The sequence below is a fragment of the Equus asinus genome, chromosome 8, assembly GCF_041296235.1.
Source record: "Equus asinus isolate D_3611 breed Donkey chromosome 8, EquAss-T2T_v2, whole genome shotgun sequence".
Classification (NCBI taxonomy): Eukaryota; Metazoa; Chordata; class Mammalia; order Perissodactyla; family Equidae; genus Equus; species Equus asinus.
This window is the reverse complement of record NC_091797.1, coordinates 37,254,324-37,277,078: the sequence shown is the minus strand read 5'-3', so window position 1 is coordinate 37,277,078 and position 22,755 is coordinate 37,254,324. Positions and strand designations below refer to the sequence as shown.

At 36.0% G+C, this 22,755-nt stretch overlaps 1 protein-coding gene and 1 pseudogene across 1 annotated transcript; both read right to left on the bottom strand.

Moving 5' to 3' along the window:
- Positions 1-2,550: 2,550 nt before the first annotated feature.
- LOC106835450 (olfactory receptor 2W1-like) lies at positions 2,551-3,656 on the bottom strand. The gene has a single exon (XM_014847790.3). The coding sequence runs from the start codon at positions 3,493-3,495 to the stop codon at positions 2,551-2,553; it is 945 nt and encodes a 314-aa protein (XP_014703276.2). The 5' UTR covers positions 3,496-3,656.
- A 9,955-nt stretch (positions 3,657-13,611) lies between these two features.
- LOC106843490 (putative olfactory receptor 2W6) lies at positions 13,612-21,069 on the bottom strand (annotated as a pseudogene).
- Between the last annotated feature and the right edge of the window lie 1,686 nt (positions 21,070-22,755).

The following is a 22,755-nucleotide window of genomic DNA, read 5'->3' as shown; positions in this document are numbered from 1 at the left end:
ATGCCTTTTCTAGTTTCTAAATGCATACTTGTATGTACCTCTGAAGGATGTTGTGAAGATTCTATAATATTACGCATGTGAAAGAAAAACTCTGGTGTTTCATGTGTCTTAAGTATTAACAAAAGCCTGAAAATGTTGCCCCAGTATTCAGTCCCCAATGAACATTTGCCATATTCTACAGAATTAATAACATTTTCATGTAGATTGAGTAAAAAACCATTCATTCATTTAATCATTGTATAGACATTTATTAATAATGCAATTCATGTCGCAAACCAATTTAGACACAGCAAAATCACACATAAGAAGAAGGTCTATGTTGTTGAACAGCTCACTAATGCCTTTTCAGGAAAAACATACATACAAACAAATAAATAAGCTGAGATAATGCCATAATAGATATATGGTCAGATTTTTGAGGGAAGTCAAAGGATGGATTGATGAGATCTGTAAGGACTTTTCAGATGAAGTAAGATTTCAACTGAATGTAGATTGAGTAAGAGGTTTTTAAATGATAAAGCAAATGTTTATCAAGATTTGGGATTAACCTTTCTCACAAAGAAAAGTTGATACTCATTTCCAATGGCTACAATTTCACCACTCTGTACTATTCTTCTTTTTTCACAGTCTTTACAGTACCATAACGTTTATGTTGTCTTTACCCTCTCTCTATCTTTTGATATCATCATCCTCTCTCATATTCATTTATACCAAGGCTTAAACAATTGACAAGTTTTAAGTTAGCTGCAAATAGTAACCAAAACCTTAAAATAAAGGTATGATGTTTTTACTGTGGGATGGGAACCACAGAGTTTAAGGATCAGGGAGAGAGACAATATACCCTTACTGCCCACATCCCACCGTTCAAATACTTCAGGTAAATGGTGGCTTATTCTGCCTTTGAAATGACATAGACAGGGCATTGTACAATGTCAGCAATCTCACTTAGAGAGAAAATTTCCAATCTCCGAAATGGCCGACTTGTAGAAAAATAGAGTAGTTTATTCTCCAGCATACAGATCCCCAGATTTTGAATGTACTTACCAGTAAAATAAAGTAAAAAAGCACGGAGCAAACATGAGATTGCTAAATTTTTGTTTTGTCAAGTAAGAGTATCAAGCCCCTTTCCAAAAAATTACCATCTACCACCACCATAATTCAATAACAGAAAGAAAATTATAAAACCAATGTACAAGAAGATAGTATTAGATAAACAATAAACTTCTATATTGACTTCATTTACCCTTAGATGAAACTTCTTATTTTCCTCATTTCTCCACATTGGTGAAAAACAAGTCTCCATTGACTGGCCTTGATCTGGAGTCTGACATTTGGGACATTTGGAAACTACTTATCTAAAAGCTTTGAAATATCAGTATTGATCTTCTTTCACAACTCTATCAGGAAGGAAATTAATAATATTTATAAAACCATGTTAATTTCCTGTTTAGAGACATTCAATGTCTCCCTATTCTCTACAACAGTGGTTCTCAATCTTTAGCCTGATCACACATAGTGCTTGTTAAAAACAACAGATTGCTGGGTCCATCCTCAGATTGTTGATTTAGTAGGTCTGGGGTGGGGCCCAAGAATTTGCATTTCTAGTAAGTTGCCAGGTGATGCTGATGCTGCTGGCCTGGGACGACACTACCCTAAAGGAAAAAGCCTAATCCTTTATCAGACCACATAAGGACAAAAGCTAAGCTGCTGTAATAGAGAGACCTCAAAATACAGACTTAATTAATATGGAATAATATAGAGGGTTTTTCTCCTTCTATAGTCTGGAGGCATTGCTCAGCTGGGGGGTGTTCTGTTTACATCTTACTGTTCCATTTCCTCTTAGGGTTTTTGTCAGAGCTAGGTACCCTCCACATTCGCATTCCAGCCAACGGGAAGAGGAAGGAGGGAGGTGGGGTGAGAGCAAGTGGCTTCATATTTGACAGAATTACCCAGAAGTGGCACATGTCACTTCCTTGGCATTGTGTTGGTGGAGGCCAGACTAGGAATGTAATTTGCAGCACAGTGGTCCTATGCCCGGTTAGAACTTGGGGCAGAAGGTGGAATGAGTATTGGTAGGAAGTTAGTCTCCACCACAAAGGCTCCTCTGGCAGGGTCAGGTGAATGAAAGGGAGTGTTGTTTCTCATAAAAGTGGTAAGTCTGGGAAGGAAAAAAATCAGTGTCCAGTATAATCCTACTTTAGAATAAATGCCTGAGTGAAATCTTTCCTTAATGCTTTGTACATATCTCTATTATTGTACTTACCACATTTCATAATTATATATTTATTTATCTGCAGTCCCTGATTAGTCTTGAGACTTTTTTAGCACATGGATTGCATTTTATTTTTGTATCTGTATCTCTTGTTTATCTATCTCCTTATCATTTCTCTGTACTTCCTACTTACTTACAAAGTCAGTGCCTAGTATAATTCTTGCTATTTAGTACACACCCCAGCAATGCCCTTTAAATAAATGAATTGATTCATCATCTGTTGGTAAAAGTCAATATTATTTCTTTATCTCTCTACACCCTGATTTTTTCCGCCTAAGTCATGACTTTGCTGACCATTTTTCTACCCAGAATATTCTCTTTACTGCACTCTTGACATCTTTGTTTCTTAAAGTGTAGATCAGAGGGTTAAGGCTGGGTGTGACGATTGTGTAAAAGAGAGTAAGGAACTTCCCTTCATCTTGGGATGTGTGATTCTGTGGCTTCATGTACATATAAATGATTGTTGCATAAAACAGAGTTACCACTGTGAGGTGCGAACCACATGTGTTGAGGACCTTATGCCACCTTGCTGCTGACTTGATCCTCACGACAGCATGAGTGATAACTCCATATGAGATGAGAATTAGTGATAGAGGTACTAGAAGAAATACCACTCCAAGAGCAAAGACAGCAATCTCAGTTACTTTTGAATAGACACAAGCCATCTTGATAAATGCTGGCATCTCACAGAAAAAATTATCCACTTCCCGGTGCCCACATTTTGGCAACTTCAAAGTCAAGGGGCAAAGAATTAAGGCACTACCTAGACCACCTAACCAGACAATCAGCACCATCTTCTGGCAAAGCTGAGGGTGCATTACTACTGTGTAGTGAAGAGGTTGACAGACAGCAGCATAGCGGTCATAGGCCATCACAGCCAAGAGAAGACATTCTGTAGCTCCCAAGTCCAGGGCAAAGAAGAATTGGAGCACACATCCTCCGTATGTGATAGACTTTTTTGGACCCCATAGATTGACCAGCATTTGGGGGATAATGCTAGTTGTGTAACAGATGTCCAGAAAAGACAAATTGGATAAGAAGAAATACATGGGAGTATGGAGCTGGGTATCTAGGTAAGATACAAGAATGATGGTTGTGTTTCCTACCAGAGTGGCAGTATAGAAGATGAAGACAAGCACAGAGATGATGCGTTCTAATTGAGGCCTGTCAGAAAACCCCAGAAGAATGAAGTCTGTTTCAGAACTTCCATTGCTTGTTTCCATTTCTCTTTATGAAAGGCTAGCAGACAACACCATGGTGACAAAAAATATCATCATCCTTAGGTAGAACTAAAAATCTCTGGAGTCTGTCAGGGTATCTAAAACTTACTTACATGCTTTCTCCCACTTGGAACATCTCTTTTAACATTTCCCCTGTGTTCAGTGCCCAAAGTCTCTTCATATTTAATCATATCCAGAGTGGTTCTGAAAATAACATGTTAAACCCAATTACACTGAATTGTAAATCATTGAAAAGCCTTAATGTCCTATGGCCCCCTGGTTCTATGTATTTTGATTACATGATAAATCCACAAAGTTAATTAAGTAATTTTGAGTGGGTTATGTTTTGAGGGCTTATTCCTCCTTGAAACTATGACATAAGCATCACTTGATCATGACAAATCTTTCCCTTATCAAAGGAATTAAGCTTGAGGTAAAAAGTTAAATGACATATTTTCTTTGGATAAGCTCCACCATTTGGTAGTAGAATCATTTTCTAGATTCACTTCCAAATGTCTGCCTCCAACCATTATAATCATAATCATAATCATAATCATAATCTCTATCACCACCAACCTACTCTCCTCATGTTTTTTTTCTCTTCAACATTGCATTCACTGTTTTCCTGTATCAATTTTGATGTTCCCTACTGCACTGCCCATTTTTGTGCATGTGTTTTTTTGTGCCAGGAATAAAATAATATTTCTTATTATTAACCTTTATGTACATGTACAGAGGCCATGTTTCTTTGAATATCTTTCATGACTGCTATTACACTATCTAAATAGACTTATTGAATTGTTGCAGAGTCAAAAATTGAACTAATTCTAGAACCATTTGGTCACCACATACATATACTAACAATCTGTTAGTTCCTACTCACCTGGCCAGTCAGCAAAATTGGCAAGGCAGGTGATTCATACAAAAAGCAGTTCATTAAACAGTCAGTGAGTTGTTTTCCCCCAGGGAATTTGCCAATTGCATGAGTGGATCCTCTGGTTGCTTTGGAACTCTACAGGTAAAACTATTACCTCATTTCGACTCTAAAAGAATACAGATAAGGGTTAAGATTACGTCAGTCTCAATATTTCTGAGTGCTTTGTCATATCCTTAAATAGATGGAATGTTGAATGACTGAAGTAGTTTATAAATTTTATATGCATATTATTTCTGACCATGAACTTCAGACCTAGGGTACTTACATTATTGGGGCCAGGAAATAATAACCTTATTTGCTACATTTATAGCGTCTTTGGGGCAAAGGAGTAATAACCTTATTTGTTGCAGTTAGAGTAAAATAGGGTAAAGATAAATTACTTACAGTATATCATTGTTAGAAGTATTTTAGTTACAACATTTAATGTCATAATCATGAAGAAGGAACTGTTTTTACCAAGTAGTGTGAGATAGAGATGTAGTTTTTCTTAACACAAAACGGAAATTTTATTTAATTAATGTGTCCGGTTTTAATCACATTTTATTTAATTACTGAGTCCAGTAATAGGATGTCAGCTAAGTTAACCATAGCACTTAAGTGAACAGATTCTGGACTCAGAGTGCTCGGGATCAAATCCCAGCTTCACTACTTGGAAGCAATGTATCCTTGGCTGATTATTTGCCCTGTTCGTGTGCCAGGTTAGAAGTAAGTTAAGTGAAGATAACACTTCCTTGCTTAAGGAGAGGTTGTGAGGGCTAATATTTGTGAAAGCATTTGGAACTGTGCTTGGTTCATATTTAATTCTGAGAATTAAAAACTACATTCACTTACCCAGAAATCGTTATTATTCTATTTACCCCTTATTCCCTTTTTTTTTTTCCACACTGGTGATTTTACCATGATGGTAGAACTAAACTGAAATAATTAAAAATATTCTTTTGCCTAAGTTTTAAAATGTACAAGTATGTTATGTATACAAAAATACCCAGAAACACAATGTACATATTGAACTGATGAACCTGAGACAAGAGAGGACTTGAGCTAACAAAATGCCTTGATTGCAAAGTGCACTCAGCTATTTTGGCCAGTTGAGGTTGGGATAATGTTGAAAATTAAAAGGCCATAGAATTTTCGAGTTGGAATGGGCCTCAGGAACCATGTATCCAGTCTTCTGCCTACGTAAGAGATCCTTCCACAGAATAGTCACAAACTTCCATCTTCGTAACTTCAGTAATAGGGAAGTCAGCTGCACACGAAGCAGCCTCTTTCTTTTAATCAATGCTCTTACTTACTTCTTATGTTGACCTCAAAGATGCCCTTTGTAACATCCAGGCACTGGCTCATTTTCTTTTTTCTGGAAAGAAGACAGCATAAGTCAATTCAACATGACTTCATTTAAAAAAAAATTATAAAATAAAACATGGATACAGAAAAAAGGTAAAAACTTCATCAGTTAAGGTGGATATTCTTGTAACTAACACCCAGGTCAAGAAACAGAGCATTGCCGAGACCCCAGGAGCTTCTCTTTTGTGCCTCATCCCAATCGTAACCCTCCCATGTCTCCCAAAGTATCCACTATCCTGATGTTATAGTAATCACCTCCTTGTATTTTAACACCTTAATTATTCGAATGTGCATCTCTAGACAATATTGTTTGGTTTGGCTCATTAAAAACCTTTTATATGTCTTTTAAGTCTCTTTTAATATTAGAGACTATTATCAAATATACTCTTTGATTAATCTTCCTAAACTAAGTTCATGGACCCTTGTCTGCTGTTCCTAACACTGTATGATCTTTTACCATGCTTTTCTGGTTGCTATCCATTGGATACACTGTGGTTTATTAAATGGCTCGGTTCCAAAGTGAACACAGGCCTTCAGCTGTGCTGCAATACTGGACAGAATAGTGAACATCTATGATCTACACACACTTCCTAAAATATATGTTGGCTAGGTTTAGAAGGAGGAAAATATTACTGGCTCAGTGTAAACTTTGGATGACATAAGGTCCTGGGCAGCCTTATTCGAAGTGCTGTCAAGCCAGAATTATACTTTGTGTAATTTTATGTTGTAAACCCAAATATAGAACTTTTCATTTTATGCATCTTAACACTTTCTATGTGGTTTAAGGCTTGCATCTCAAATTTTAGATATTATTTTAATTTCAATCAAAAGTGAATGTGTTATAAAAATGAGACTTAGAGCATGAACTGAAGAAATAGATGTTAAAAAAGAGGCATGCTCCATTTTAATGGAAACTCAATTGTTCATTTTTCATGGTATGGACTTCAGTTTCTAGTAATGTAGCATAATTTTACATTTTATTTGCTTTAGTAAATTTAAGAAAAATGAACGAACCATATTTAAATTTGAATTTATACAATGACATGGAGTGAAAACTAGAAACAAAATCTCATAATTCTTTTAAATTTTGTAAAAAATGACAAGATTAAATGAATCTTTTATTAATTGAAAAGTAAGAGGCTATATTGCTGTATCCATATAAAGTTAAAGCAGAAAAAGACAATATAAAACTAGTTAAGACCCCAAGCTCTAAAGTCAGACCACCCGTGATTTTATTAGATCAGACTTTGGTCACTTCCTCACTGTGTGAACTTGAGCAAGCTAATTAACTTCTTTAAGCTTCGGTTAACTTATCTGTAAGATAGTTATTCTAGTAGCACCCTCCTCGTAGGATGGTTGTGAGGAGGATTGAATGATATATTAAGTATAAGATATTTAGTATAACGAGCATTCAGTAACTTCAAAATCCACTAACTGCTCTTGTTGAAATTTGGTATAATCTTCATTCCTGAGAGGGCATTAGTGTATTCATATCTATATCTCCCATACCTTTCACATTTTTGCTTTCATGTTCGACTGAGGCCTATGCTGTCTCAGATGTATGCTATCTAGGATCTGTTTTCTACTCTCTGTCTTCTTTTGTTGTAGATAGCGGAGAATACTTACCAGAAGACAAAAATATAAGAGCATACTTATATTTTCAGGAGACAGGAATTCACAGCTGTCGGGCTCTCCTGTAGTCCAAATGTTCCCATGTTCCCATTATGATGATCCTAAATTTCATTGATAATTCAGAAAAAATCTTGTTTGGCAAGTTGCTGTGTCCATGACATATTGGATTAGCCACCAGTTTCTTATACTAACACTATAATCACATTTGCATTTAAATCACATTTGCAAGATTTAATAGAAGTCTATCTAATAAGGATGTTAGAGAAAAACTGGATGTGGGACTGGTGGAAGCGTTAATGAATTAAGTTTTGTTAGATGTATTCTGATAGGATATTTGTAGTCTTTGAGTATGTCCTCTTGTTAGACACATTTGTAGGTAGATATTTTTCGTCTAAGCAACCATACCCATGTTGGTCTATGTACGCCAAGAATCGTTACCGTGTAGCAGGGAAGTATTTATGTTCGACTCTAAAGGCTACTAGGTTGATGTGGTTTAGACCTTGGGGAGTGGTGCCCCACAGGGGTGATTAACAAATCTTTGACTATGGTCAGAGGGTTATGCAAACAATTTTATGAAAATTTCCCTGAAGACATTAGGTTGCATCTTTTCCTTTTCTTTTAAATTTCCCTCATTGAATTAATTTCAGAGATGACTTTATGCATTTACTACTGAAGATTCAAAATATAATGTAAAATCATATTTATAAAAATTAACACATTTAATTGAAATCTGTTTTATTCAATGGGTAAGATATCAATAGGCAATTATCTAGGTGTTGTGTCCACAGGAAAGAAATTAGTTGGTTAAAAAAAATTATGGAATAATCATAATTCTAGCTTCTTGAACCCTATCATCAGTGTCCATTTTCAATAAATTAAAAATAATACCTTGGGCTGGCCCGGTGCTGCAGCAGTTAAGTTCGCAAATTCTGCTTCTCAGCGGCCCGAAGTTCACCGGTTCGTATCCCGGGGTGCGGACATGGCACCGCTTGGCAAAAGCCATGCTGTGGTAGGTGTCCCACGTATAAAGTAGAGGAAGATGGGCACGGATGTTAGCTCAGGGCCAGTCTTCCTCAGCAAAAAAGAGGAGGATTGGCAGTAGTTAGCTCAGGGCTAATCCTCCTCCTCAAAAAAAAAAAAAAACAATAATAATACCAAGAATACCTCTCAGCCTACCACTCAATTCCAGAACTGGAAATTTACTAATAACTTAGAGCTACCTATTTGCCTTTACACTCTCCCTTCTTCCTGTCTGAACCCCAGGGAAATCATGATCTTGAATTTTGTGTTCATCACACATTTGCATTCGGATATAATTTATATATTAACACACTCACATATATGAATGCCTAAATAGCATGTATTTTAAAGTTTAGTTGTTTCTGAACTTCCACAAAAGGTATCATACTTTACATGTGCTTTTGGGACTTTTCTTTTTTCACTGTACTTTTTGTTACTAAGATTATCCCATATATTTTGTGCAGCTGTGGTCCATTTATTTCCACTGCTGTATAATATTCCATGTGTGAGTATGTTACACTTATTTTGTCTATTCTCTTGTTGACAGACACTTTTGCTGATTACAGTTTTGGCTCATCTGAATGGTGTTATGAAGAACAATGTTGTATAGGTGCCTTGGGGCACATATGCAGGAGTATCTTTTGGGTGTATAGCTAGGAGAGGAATTGCTGGGTTATGGAGTAGGTAAATATTAAACTTTTAAATTACAAGCCATTTTCCCCCAAAGTGGTTCTATCAACTTATCTTACCCTAGTTATATATAAATTGTCCAATTGATCTACGTTTTTCTCCAACACTTGGTCTTACAGACTTTTAAATTATCGACAACTGGAAGATTATAATGCTATATAGCTTTGTCTTTGATTTTCATTTCCCTAATAACTAGTGAGGTTGAATATGTCCTCATATAGTTTCTATTATGTATAATTTTCTATCAAAAACTTGTTATTCTATTACATTGTTTCTTTTTCCTTTCTTATTGATTTATGGTGTGTGGAGGGGTCTTTATACTTGCTTTTAATTCGGTTTTGCTTGTGTGCCCAGCAAATATTTACTCTCAGTTTGTTGCTTGGCATTTTACTTTTAAAAATGCATCTTTTGCTGATCAGAAGTTCTAAATTTAAACATGGAACAATCTTTTCATTAGTCTTCTTTAAGAAATCCTTCTGTATTCCAAGGTCAGAAAGATTTTTACCTATACTTTTTCCTAAAACTTTTAAAGTTGTACACTAAATATACCTGGAATTAATTTATGTGTACGGTGGAGGATGGGTATCCAAATTTATTTTTCCATGTGGATACCATTTCCAGATTAATTGATTGGAATACTTCTTTCTTTCCCCAGTGATGCTATAATGTGTCTTGAATATATCAAATTTCTACGTATGAGTGTGTGCATGTGAGGGTGCTGATATATTTCTGGACCTTGTATTCTGCTCCACTGCTCAATTTGTCTTTCCCTGCACCAATACCATCCTGTGTCAATTATTATATATTTGTTATAAATCTTGATATGTGGTAGGGCAGGAGATTATTCCTTAATATTCTTCAGAAGTGTCTTGCCACTCTTTTTTTATTGAGGTATAATTGACATATTATATTAGTTTCAGATGTACAACATAATGCTTTGATATTTGTGTATATTGTGAGCTTATCACCACAAGAAGTCTAGTTAGCATTTGACACCATGCATAGTTATAAAAATTTTTTTCCTTGTGATGGGGACTTTTAAGATCTATTCTCTTAGCAACTTTCAAATATGCAACATAGAATTACTAACGATAGTTGCCATGCTGTACATTACATTTCCATGACTTAATTATTTTATAACTGGAAGTTTGTACCTTTTGACCTCCTTCACCCATTTAACCCCTGCTCGCCTCCGTCCCCCCACCCCCCTCCCACTGCCAACTCCTGCCTCTGGCAACTACCAATGTGTTCTCTGTATCTATGAGCCTTGTTTTTGTTTTTAAATTGCACACTTGAGATCATAAAGTATTTGTCTGTCTCTGACTTACTTCACTTAGCATAATGCTCTTAACGTCCATCTATTTTGTTACAAATGGCAGGATTTCTTTCTTTGTTATGGCTGAATAGTATTCCATTGTATATATATACAGCACATTTTCTTTATCCATTCATCCAGGAATGGACACATAGGTTGTTTCCATGTTTTGGCTATTGTTAATAATGTTGCAACGAACATAGGAATACAGCTATCCCTTTGAAACCCTGTTTTCATTTCCATTGGATATATACCCAGAAGTGGGATTGCTGGATCATATGGTAGTTGTATTTTTAATTTTTTGAGAAACTTCCATACTGTTGTCTGTACTGGCTCACCAATTTACATTTCTACCAACAGTACACAGGGTTCATTTTTCTCTGCATCTTCACCTACACTTATTTGTTTTTTGTATACTTTATTTTTTTGAGGTCATATTGGGTTTTAACATTGTATAAATTTCAGGGTATGTTGTTATATTTCAGTTCTTGTATAGACTGTATTGTGTTCCCCACCAATAGTTTAGTTTTTTTCCATCACCATACATATGTGCCCCTTTACCCCTTCACAATCCCGTCACCCACTTCCCCTCTGGTAACCTCTAATCTGTTCTCCATATCCCTGTGTTTGTTTATCTTCCATATATGAGTTTTGAAATATATGGTGTTTGTCTTCCTTTGTCTGACTTATTTTGCTTAGCATAACCCTCAAGAGCCATCCATGTTGCTGCAAATGCTTCGATTTTGGCTTTTTTTTTTTGACATGTAGCTTTTCCTAGTGTTCTCTTATAATCTTTGGTATTTATGTGGTATCTGCTGTAATTTCTCCTCTTTCAGTTTTATTTATTTGAGCCTTCTCTCCTTTTTCTTAGTAAGTCTGGCTAAGGGTTTAGCAATTTTCTTTATCTTCTCAAAGAAGCAGCTCTTAGTTTCATTGATCCTTTCTATTTTTTTAGTCTCTATTTCACTTATTCTGCTCTAATTTTTATTATTTTTCTCCTGCTGCTGACTTTGGGCTTTGTTTATCCTTTTTCTAATTCTGTGAGGTGTAGCTTGTGATTACTTATGTGAGATTTTTCTCATTTTTGAGGTAGGCCAGTATTTCTGTAAATTTCCCTCTTGGTACTGCTCTTGCTGTATCCTATAAGAATTAGTTTTCATTTTAACTTGTCTCCAGGTGTTTTTTGATTTCTCGTTTGATTTCTTCATTGATCTAATGGTTGTTCAGTAGCATGTTGTTTAGTCTCCACATCTTTGTGACTTTCCCAGCTTTTTTCTTGCAGTTGATTTCTAGTTTTATAGTATTGTCAGAAAAGATGCTTGATATGATTTCAATCTTCTTAAATTTATTGAGGCTTGCCTTGTTTCCCAACATATGGTCCATCTTTGAGAATGTTCCACGTGCACTTGAGGAGAATGTGTATTCTGCTGTTTTTGGATGGAATTTTCTCTGTATATCTATGAAGTCCATCTGGTATAGACTTTCATTTAAGACCACTGTTTCTTTGTTGACTTTCTATCTGGATGATCTATCCAGTGATGTAAGTGGGGTGTTGAGGTACCGTACTATTATTGTTGTCATTTTCTCCCTTTAGATCTGTTAATAGTTGCTTTATATACTTTGGTGCTCCTGTGTTAGGTGCATGTATATTCATGTGTTATGCATTCTTGGTGGAATGTCCCTTTTATCACTATATAATTCCCCTCTTTGTCTCTCATTGTCTGTTTTATCTTGAAGTCTGCTTTGTCTGATATGAATATGGCTACACCTGCTGTCTTTTGCTTGCCATCAGCTTTGAGTATCATCTTCCATCCTTTCACTCTAAGACTATGTTTGTTTTTAGAGGTGAGAGTTTTTTCCTGGAGTAGCATATTGCTGGGTCTTCTTTTTTAATCCATCCAGCCACTCTGTGTCTTTTGATTGGTGAATTCCATCCATTAACATTTAGAGTGATTATTGATATATGAGATCTTAATACTGCCATTTTATCTTTTGTTTTCTGCTTGTTATATATTTCCATTGTTTTTCTTCCTTTGTATTTCTGCCTGCCATTTCAGTTTGGTGGTTTTCTGTGATGATTTTCTCTTTGTTTATGATTTGTAGCTCTGCTGTGATTTTTTGTTTTGTGGTTACCATAAGATTTGGATAAAAGTTGTCATTGATGAGAAGGTACATTTTCTGATTGCCTCTTATCTCTGTTAGCCTATGCAGACTCTCTCTCTTTCATCTTCCCCTTCTATATGTTTGTTGTCACAGTTTTTTCTTTTTCGTGTTGTGAGTTTGTGGCTAAATTGAAGTGTTAATAGTATCTTTGATGCTTTTTTTCACTTTATTTAATAATTAAATGTTTGCTAACCTGTTCTGATAGGGAGCTAAAGTTTTCTGATTTTTCTATCACTTTTCTCAAAGCTTTGTAAACTTTTGACTTTTTGTTTCAGGTAGGAGGTTCCTTTTAACATTTCTTGGAAGGCAGGTCTAATGGCAATGAACTCCGTCAGCTTTTGTGTGTCTTGGAAAGGTTTTATTTCTCCTTTATATCTGAAAGATAACTTTTCTGGATAAAGTATTCTTGGCTGATAGTTTTTCTCTTTTAGTGTTTTGAATCTATCATTCCACTCTCTCCTAGCCTGTAAGGTTTTTGCTGAAAAATCCACTGAAAGCCTGATGGGTATTCCTTTGTAGGTTATTTTGTTCTCTTCTGCTTCCTTTACTATTTTTTCTTTGTCAATGAGTTTTGACAGTTTTAATATTATATGACTGTGGAAGGTCTTTTTGGATTGATGTAATTAAGCATTTTATTAGCCTCATGTACATGCATGTCCAATTCTTTCCTCAGATTTGGGAAGTTCTTAGCTGTTATTTCTTTGAATAAGATCTCTGCTCCTTTCTCCCACTTGGATACCTATAATCCTCATGTTACTTTTCATAATTGAGTTGAATATTTCTCAAAGAATTTCTTTATTATTTGAAAATCTTAATTCTCTATCCTGCTCCACCGGAATCATTTCATTGTTTCTATCTTTGAGCTCACTAATTCTCTCCTCCATAAAATCTACTCTATTTTTAATGCTTTCTGCATTATTTTTTTTTATCTCATTAATTGTGTTTTTCTTATCCAGAGTTTCTTTTTGTTTTTGTTTTTTTAGAACTTCAATTTCTTTGGTGAAGTATTCTTTCTGTTCATTAATTTTATTCTTGAGCTCATTGAACTGTCTTTCTGACTTTTCTTCTAACTCATTGAGTTTCTTTATGAGAGCTATTTTGAATTCTCTGTCATTTAGATGGCAAATTTCTGTGTAATTTCTTCAGGTTTGGTTTCTGGAGACTTCTCATTTTCCTTCTGCTCTGGATTGTTAATGTAGTTTTTAATGCTGTTTGTGAATTGATTCTCTGCTGGTTCATGTGACAGTAATCACCTTTCCTGATTTGGGTACAGCTTCAGTTACTTTGATTTCAGTTACCTGGGTCTTGTGTTTCTCAACTGGCTCTCTGAGAGCTCAAGTGCCGTTGTCCTGTTCACCAGCTGCACTGCTGTCCTGGAGTTGTCTGTAGATGCTGGTTGCATTGCCACCAGGTGGTGCTGTGTTCACAGGTGTCACTGTCACTGGCTGCAGCCCAGGGGCCCGGGGACTTGCATGCCTGCACTTGTATGGTGGAGTTGTTGTCAGGAGTGCTGCCACTGGGGGCTGGGTGCTCCTGCCCCATTTGCTTGCAATTGTGCTGGTCAGCCTGCCACCACCACTATAGCTCCACTGACCGTTGTGTAGCAGGGCTGTTATCATGTTGCCATTGCTCCATAGGCATTTGCACATGTAGGGGGCCACTGCTGGTGAGTGCCACTGCCCCAAAGGCATTCACTTGCACATGGGGCTATCACCAGATGTTGTCATTGCTCCTTGGGTGTTCGCATGCACAGGGGCCAGGTTGCCCTCACCTCCACTCACAGTCACTTGAGCCACTGCATGAAGATCTGCGCCCTGTATTGTTGCCACCAGAGGAGGGGGAGAGGGATGCTCCCCTAGTGCCATTGCTTCCCAGGGACCCAGTCCACCCACCTTCAGATATATAGCTCCCTGAATCTCTTAGGTATCCTGTTGTGCTGTGTAGGGAATTCCCTGTTGGTCAACGGATGTCTATTTTGTTGTAATTTAGAGGAGAGACACAAAGGGAACAACCCATTTCACCATGATGCTGATGTCACATGTTATTTCTTGTCTTTTTGATAATAGTCATTCTAACAGGTGTGAGGTGATATCTCATTGTGGTTTTGATTTGTATTTCTCTAATGACTAGCGATGTTGAGCATCTTTTCATGTAAATGTTGGCCATTTGTGTGTCTTATTTGGAAAAATGTCTATTCAGGTTCTCTCTCCATTTTTTTTTTGTTTTTTAACAGAGAATCATCACTTGGAGGAAATCTCATATTTTTCTTGGTGAGGAGATTGATCCTGAACTAACATCTGTTGCCAATCTTCTTTTTTTTTCTCCCTGAAGCCCCAGTACATAGTTGTATATCCTAGTTGTACATCCTTCTAGTTCTTCTATGTGGGACACCGTGTCAGCATGCCTTGATGAGTAGTGTCTAGGTCCACACCCAGGATCTGAAGTAGCAAACTCCTGGCCACTGAAGTGGAGCAAGTGAAATTAACCACTATGCTACCAGGAGGGTCTACACCCATTCTTTAATCAGAGTATTTGTTCTTTTGCTATTGAGTTGTATGAATTCCTTATATATTTTAGATATTAACCTCTTATCAGATATGTGGTTTGCAAATATTTTCTCCTATTCTGTATGTTTTCATTTCATTTTGTTGATTTTTTGTTGTTATAGTACCAAAGCTTTTGAGTTTGGTGTAATCACACTTACTTATTTGTGTTTTTGTTCACTATGCTTTTGGTCTTGTAGCCAAAAGTTCATTTTCAAGATCCATCTCAAGGAACTTTTCCCCTGTGTTTTCTTCGAGGAGTTCCATGGCTCAGATCTTACATTTAAGTCTTTAATCCATTTTGAGTTAATTAATGTGAGAGGTGTAAGGTAAGAGTTTTGATTTCATTCTTTTGTATGTGGCTGTCCAGTTTTCTCAGCACCATTTATTGAAGAGAATACCCTTTCCCCATTGTATATTTTTGGTTCCTTCGTTGTAAATTGACCGCTCATTATGTGTGGGTTTATTTCTGGGCTTTCTATTTTGTTCTATTAATTATGTGTCTGTTTTTGTTCCAAACTCATATTATTTTGATTACTATGGCTTTGTAATATAGTTTGAAATCAGGAAGTTGATGCCTCCAGCTTTGTTCTTTCATCAAGTTGCTTTGGCTATATGACGTCTTTTGGGGTTCCATACAAATATTAGGATTGTTTGTTCTATTTGTGTGAAAAGTGCTGTTGGAATTTGGATAAGGATTGCATTGAATCTTTAGATTGCTTTGGGTAGCATAGACATTTTAGAAATTTTGATATTTTCTGTCCATGAGCATGGAATATCTTTCCATTTATTTGTGTCTTCAATTTCTTTCATCAATGTCTTATAGTTCACAGTGTAGAGGCGTTTTACCTGCTTGGTTAAATTTATTCCTTAGTATTTTATTCTTTTTGATGCAGTTGTAAATGAGATTGTTTTCTAAATTTTTTTCTGATAGTTTGTTATTAGTGTACCAAACCAATGGATTTTTGTATATTGATTTTTGCATCCTGCAACTTTTTTTTTTTGAAGATTTTTTATTTTTTTCCTTTTTCTCCCCAAAGCCCCCCGGTACATAGTTGCATATTCTTTCTTGTGGGTCCTTCTAGTTGTGGCACGTGGGACGCTGCCTCAGCGTAGCTTGATGAGCAGTGCCATGTCCGCGCCCAGGATTCGAACCAAGGAAACACTGGGCCGCCTGCAGCAGAGTGCGCGAACTTAGCTACTCAGCCACAGGGCCTGCCCCAGCATCCTGCAACTTTACTGAATTCTTTTTGTGGTTCTAATAGTTTTTTGGTGGAGTGTTTAGGGTTTTCTATATATAATATCATGTCATCTGCATATAGAGGCATTTTTACTTCTTTTCTAATTTGGATGCCTTTTATTTTTTTAACTTAATTTCTCTGGCTAGGACTTCCGATAGTATGTTGAATAAGTTGCAAGAGTGTGCATCCTCATTGTGTTCCTGATCTTAGAAGAAAAGCTTTCAGTTTTTTACCATTGAGCATGATGCTAGCTGTGGGCTTGCCTTATATGGGCTTTATTATGTTGAGGTAAATTCCCTCCATTCCTACCATGTTGAGAGTTTTTATCATGAATGATGTTGAATTTTGTCAAATGCTTTTTCTGCATCTATTAAGATGGATATATGATTTTTATTTTTCCTTCATTTTGTTAATGTGTATCACATTGATTGATTTGTGGATGTTGAAATATCATTGTATCACTGGAATAAATCCCACTTGATCATGGTGTATGATTCTTTGAAAGGATTGTTGAATTTGTTTTGCTAATATTTTATTGAGAACTTTTGCTTTTATGTTCAGGGATATGGGACTCAAATTTGAACTGTGCAGGAGAGAAGTTATAGTCATAGGCCTGTTAGAAAGCTTTTTGGAAACAAAGATACAGATGAGTTATAAAGCTAGGGGCTCAGGTAGCTGTTGATGTGATTATGTGACTTTTTAAGAGTTAAGAGTGAGGTTTGAGGTGATCTTAGTTTTTTTTTTTGTTAAAAGATTCAGAAAGGGCTAACTCCATCTCTCTCAATCACTTCTGACAGTCTTTGGAGGGCCATCAATCATTGTGATAGCTAAGATTTTTGCCACTCCCCCAGGAGTCAAGTTTTTCCCCCTTGGTGGTGATATTTCTGATGTGAATGCATATATTGGGAGAATACTGGATAAATCAGAATACTGAACGTGACCCAAACTTTAACATGGATGGGAATAAATTACAAGGAAATTAATTTAAAAATTAGTAATCATTATTTCTGGGTTATGAAATAATGAGCAACTTTTTATTTTGTTCCTCTTTTTTTCTAGTTTCTAAATGCATACTCTTATGTACCTCCAAGGGATGTTGTGAAGATTATATAGTATTATGTATGTGAAAGAAAAACTCTGGTGTTTCATATGTCTTAAGTGTTAACAAAAGCCAGTAAATGTTGCCCCAATATTCAGTACCCAACGAACATTTGCCATATTCTACAGAATTAATAACATTTTCATGTAGATTGATTAAAAAACCATTCATTCATTTAATCATTGTATAGACATTTATTAATTATGCAATTCATGTCGCAAACCAATTTAGACACAGCAAAATCACACATAATAAGAAGTTCTATGTTGTTGAACAGCTCACTAATGCCTTTTCTGGAAAAACATACATACAAACAAATAAAATGAGATAATGCCATAATAGATATATGGTCAGATTTTTGAGGGAATTCAAAGGACGGATTGATGAGATCTGTAAGGACTTTTCAGATGAAGTAAGATTTCAACTGAATGTAGAAGATTGAGTAAGACTTTTTAAATGATAAAGCAAATGTTTATCAAGATTTGGGATTAACCTTTCTCACAAAGAAAAGTTGATACTCATTTCCAATGACTACAATTACACCACTCTATACTATTCTTTTTTCACAGTCTTTACAGTACCTAAAGTTTATATTGTCTTTATGCTCTCTCTATCTTTTGATATCATCATCCTCTCTCATATTCATTTATACCAAGGCTTAAACAATTGACAATTTTTAAGTTAGCTGCAAATAGTAACCAAAACCTTAAAATAAAGGTATGATGTTTTTACTGTGGGATGGGAACCACAGGGTTTAAGGATCAGGGAGAGAGACGATATACCCTTACTGCCCACATCCCACCGTTCAAATACTTCAGGTAAATGGTGGCTTATTCTGCCTTTGAAATGACATAGACAGGGCATTGTACAATGTCAGCAATCTCACTTACAGAGAAAATTTCCAAGCTCAGAAATGGTCGACTTGTAGAAAAATGGAGTAGTTTATTCTCCAGCATACAGATCCCCAGATTTTGAATGTACTTACCAGTAAAATAAAGTAAAAAAGCGGGAAGCAAACATGAGATTGCTAAATTTTTGTTTTGCTAAGTAAGAGTATCAAGCCCCTTTCCAAAAAATTACCATCTACCACCACCATAATTCAATAACAGAAAGAAAATTATAAAACCAATGTGCAAGAAGATAGTATTAGATAAACAATAAACTTCTATATTGACTTCATTTAACCTTAGGTGAAACTTCTCATTTTCCTCATTTTTCCACATTGGTGACAAACAAGTCTCTCATTGACTAGCCTTGATCTGGAGTCTGACATTTGGGACATTTGGAAACTACTTATCTAAAAGCCTTGAAATATCAGTATTGATCTTCTTTCACAACTCTATCAGGAAGGAAATTAATATTTATAAAACCATGTTAATTTTCTGTTTAGAGACATTCAATGTCTCCCTATTCTCTACAACAGTGGTTCTCAATCTTTAGCCTGATCACACATAGTGCTTGTTAAAAACAACAGATTGCTGGGTCCATCCTCAGATTGTTGATTTAGTAGGTCTGGGGTGGGGCCCAAGAATTTGCATTTCTAGTAAGTTGCCAGGTGATGCTGATGCTGCTGGCCCGGGGACCACACTACCCTAAAGGAAAAAGCCTAATCCTTTATCAGACCATATAAGGACAAAAGCCAAGCTACTGTAATAGAGAGACCTCAAAATACAGACTTAATTAATATGAAACGTTATAGAGGATTTTTCTCCTTCTATAGTCTGGAGGCATTGCTCAGCTGTGGGGTGTTCTGTTTACATCTTACTGTTCCATTCCCTCTTAGGGTTTTTGTCAGAGCTAGGTACCCTCCACATTCGCATTCCAGCCAACGGGAAGAGGAAGGAGGGAGGTGGGGTGAGAGCAAGTGGCTTCATATTTGACAGAATTACCCAGAAGTGGCACATGTTACTTCCCTGGCATTGTGTTGGTGGAGACCAGACTAGGAAATGTAATTTGCAGCACAGTGGTCCTATAACTTGAGGCAGAAGGTGGAATGAGTATTGGTAGGAAATTAATCTCCACCACAAAGGCTCCTCTGGCAGGGTCAGGTGAATGAAAGGGAGTGTTGTTTCTCATAAAAGTGGTAAGTATGGAAAGAAAAAAATCAGTGTCCAGTATAATCCTACTTTAGAATAAATGCCTGAGTGAAATCTTTCCTTAATACTTTGCACATATCTCTATTATTGTACTTACAACATTTCATAATCATATATTTATTTATCTGCAGTCCCTGATTAGTCTTGAGACTTTTTTAGCACATGGATTGCATTTTCTTTTTGTATCTGTATCTCTTGTTTATCTGTCTCCTTATCATTTCTCTGTACTTCCTACTTACTTATAACGCCAATACCTAGTATAATTCTTGCTATTTAGTACACACCCCAGAAATGCTCTTTGAATAAATGAATTGATTCATTATCTGTTGGTAAAAGTCAATATTATTTCTTTAGCTCTCTACACCCTGATTTTTTCCATCTAAGTCATGACTTTGCTGACCATTTTTCTACGCACAGTATTCTCTTTATTGCGCTCTTGACATCTTTGTTTCTTAAAGTGTAGATCAGAGGGTTAAGGCTGGGTGTCACGATTGTGTAAAAGAGAGTAAGGAACTTCCCTTCATCTTGGGATGTGTGATTCTGTGGCTTCATGTACATATAAATGATTGTTGCATAAAACAGAGTTACCACTGTGAGGTGCGAACCACATGTGTTGAGGACCTTATGCCACCTTGCTGCTGACTTGATCCTCACGACAGCTTGAGTGATAACTCCATATGAGATGAGAATTAGTGATAGAGGTACTAGAAGAAGTATCACTCCAAGAGCAAAGACAGCAATCTCAGTTACTTTTGAATAGACACAAGCCATCTTGATAAATGCTGGCATCTCACAGAAAAAATTATCCACTTCCCGGTGTCCACATTTTGGCAACTTCAAAGTCAAGGGGCAAAGAATTAAGGCATTGCCTAGACCACTTGACCAGGCAGTCAGGACCATCTTCTGGCAAAGCTGAGGGTGCATTACTACTGTGTAGTGAAGAGGTTGACAGACAGCAGCATAGCGGTCATAGGCCATCACTCCCAAGAGAAGACATTCTGTAGCTCCCAAGTCCAGGGCAAAGAAGAATTGGAGCACACATCCTTCATATGTAATAGACTTTTTTGGACCCCATAGATTGACCAGCATTTGGGGGATAATGCTAGTTGTATAACAGATGTCCAGAAAAGACAAATTGGATAAGAAGAAATACATGGGAGTATGGAGCTGGGTATCTAGGTAAGATACAAGAATGATGGTTGTGTTTCCTACCAGATGGCAGTATAGAAGATGAAGACAAGCACAGAGATGATGCGTTCTAATTGAGGCCTGTCAGAAAACCCCAGAAGAATGAAGTCTGTTTCAGAACTTCCATTGCTTGTTTCCATTTCTCTTTATGAAAGGCTAGCAGACAACACCATGGTGACAAAAAATATCATCATCCTTAGGTAGAACTAAAAATCTCTGGAGTTTGTCATGGGCATCCAAAACTCGCTTATTTAATGCTTTCTTCCATTTGAATCATGTCTTTTAACATTTCCCCTGTGTTCAGTGCTGAAAGCCTTGTCACATTTAATCAAAATCGGAATGATTCAAAAAATATGTTAAACTCAACTACACTGAATTGCAAATCTTTGAAAATGCTTAATATCCTATGTCACCCATATTTCTATGTATTTTGTGTAAGTAATAAATACATAAAATTAATTGTATAATTTTAAGAGTGGGTTGTATTTTGAAGTTTGTTCCTCCTTGAATCTATGACATAAGCATCACTTAATCATGACAAATCTTTCTCTTAATCAAGGAGTTGGGCTTGAGATAAAAAGTTAAATAACATATTTTCTTGGGATAAGCTCCACCATTTGGTATCAGAATCACTTTCCAGATTCACTTCAAAATGTCTACATCCAACCGTTATAGTCATAATCATAATCAGTATACACACCAACCTTCTCCTTCTCATATTTTTTGTTCATTTCTACATTGCAGACACTGTTTTCCTGTATCAATTTTGGTGTTCTCTACTACACTGCTCTTTTTTGTGCATGTGTTTTTGGTGCCAGGAAAAAATAATATCTCTTATTATTAACCTTTATTTACATGCACAGAGATCATATGTTTCTTTGAATACCTTTCATTACTGCTATTACACTATCTAAATAGCCTTACTGAATTGTTATAGAGTTAAACGTTGAACTAATTCTAGAACTCTTGGTTATGACATACATATGGCAGCAGTCTGTGTTAGCTCCTACTCACCTGCCCAGTCAGCAAAATTCACAAGACAGATAAGTCATACAAAAAGCAGTTCATTAAATAATCAGTGTGTTCTTTCTCCCCAGAGAATTTACCAATTACACAAGTGGATCCTCTGGTTGCTTTGGAACTCTATAGGTAAATCATCACCTCATTTCAACTCTAAAAGAATACAGATAAGGGATGAAATTACATCAGTCTCACTATTTCTGAATACTTTATCATATCATTAAATAGATGGACTGTTGAATGACTGCGTTAGTTTATAACTTTTTATGCATGTTATTTCTGACCATGCAGTTCAGACATAGGGTGCTTTACATTTAGAGAGTCTTTGGGGCCAGAGAATAATAACCTTATTTGTTGCACTTAAAGTAAAATAAGGTAAAGATAAATTACAGTGTATCATTGTTAGAACATTTTAGTTAGAACATTATAATGTTATAATCATGAAGAAGGAAGTGTTATTACTAAGTAGTATGAGATAGAGATGTAGATTTTCTCAACACAAAATGAAAATTTTATTTAATTAATGAATCCAGTTTTTATATAATAAGATGTCAGCTAAGTTAAGCATCATGCCTGAGTGCGCAGATTCTGGACTCACAGTGCGTGGGATCAAATCCCAGCTTCACCACTTGGAATGTATCCTTGGGCAATTATTTAAGCTGTTTGCGTGCCAGGTTCTCAATATCTTAAGTGAAGATAATAACACTTCTTTCTTTAAAAGGAGGTTGTGAGGGTTAATATTTGAGAAAAAATTTGGAACTGTGCTTGGTTCATATTTAATTCTAAGAATTAAAAACTATATTTACCTACCCAGAAATCATTATTATTCTATTTACCCCTTATTCCCCTTATTTTTCACACTGGTGATTTTACCATGATAGTAGACTAAACTGAAATAATTAAAAATTTTTTTTTGCCTAGCTTTTAAAATGCACAAACATACTTATGTACACAAAAATACCCAGAAACACAATG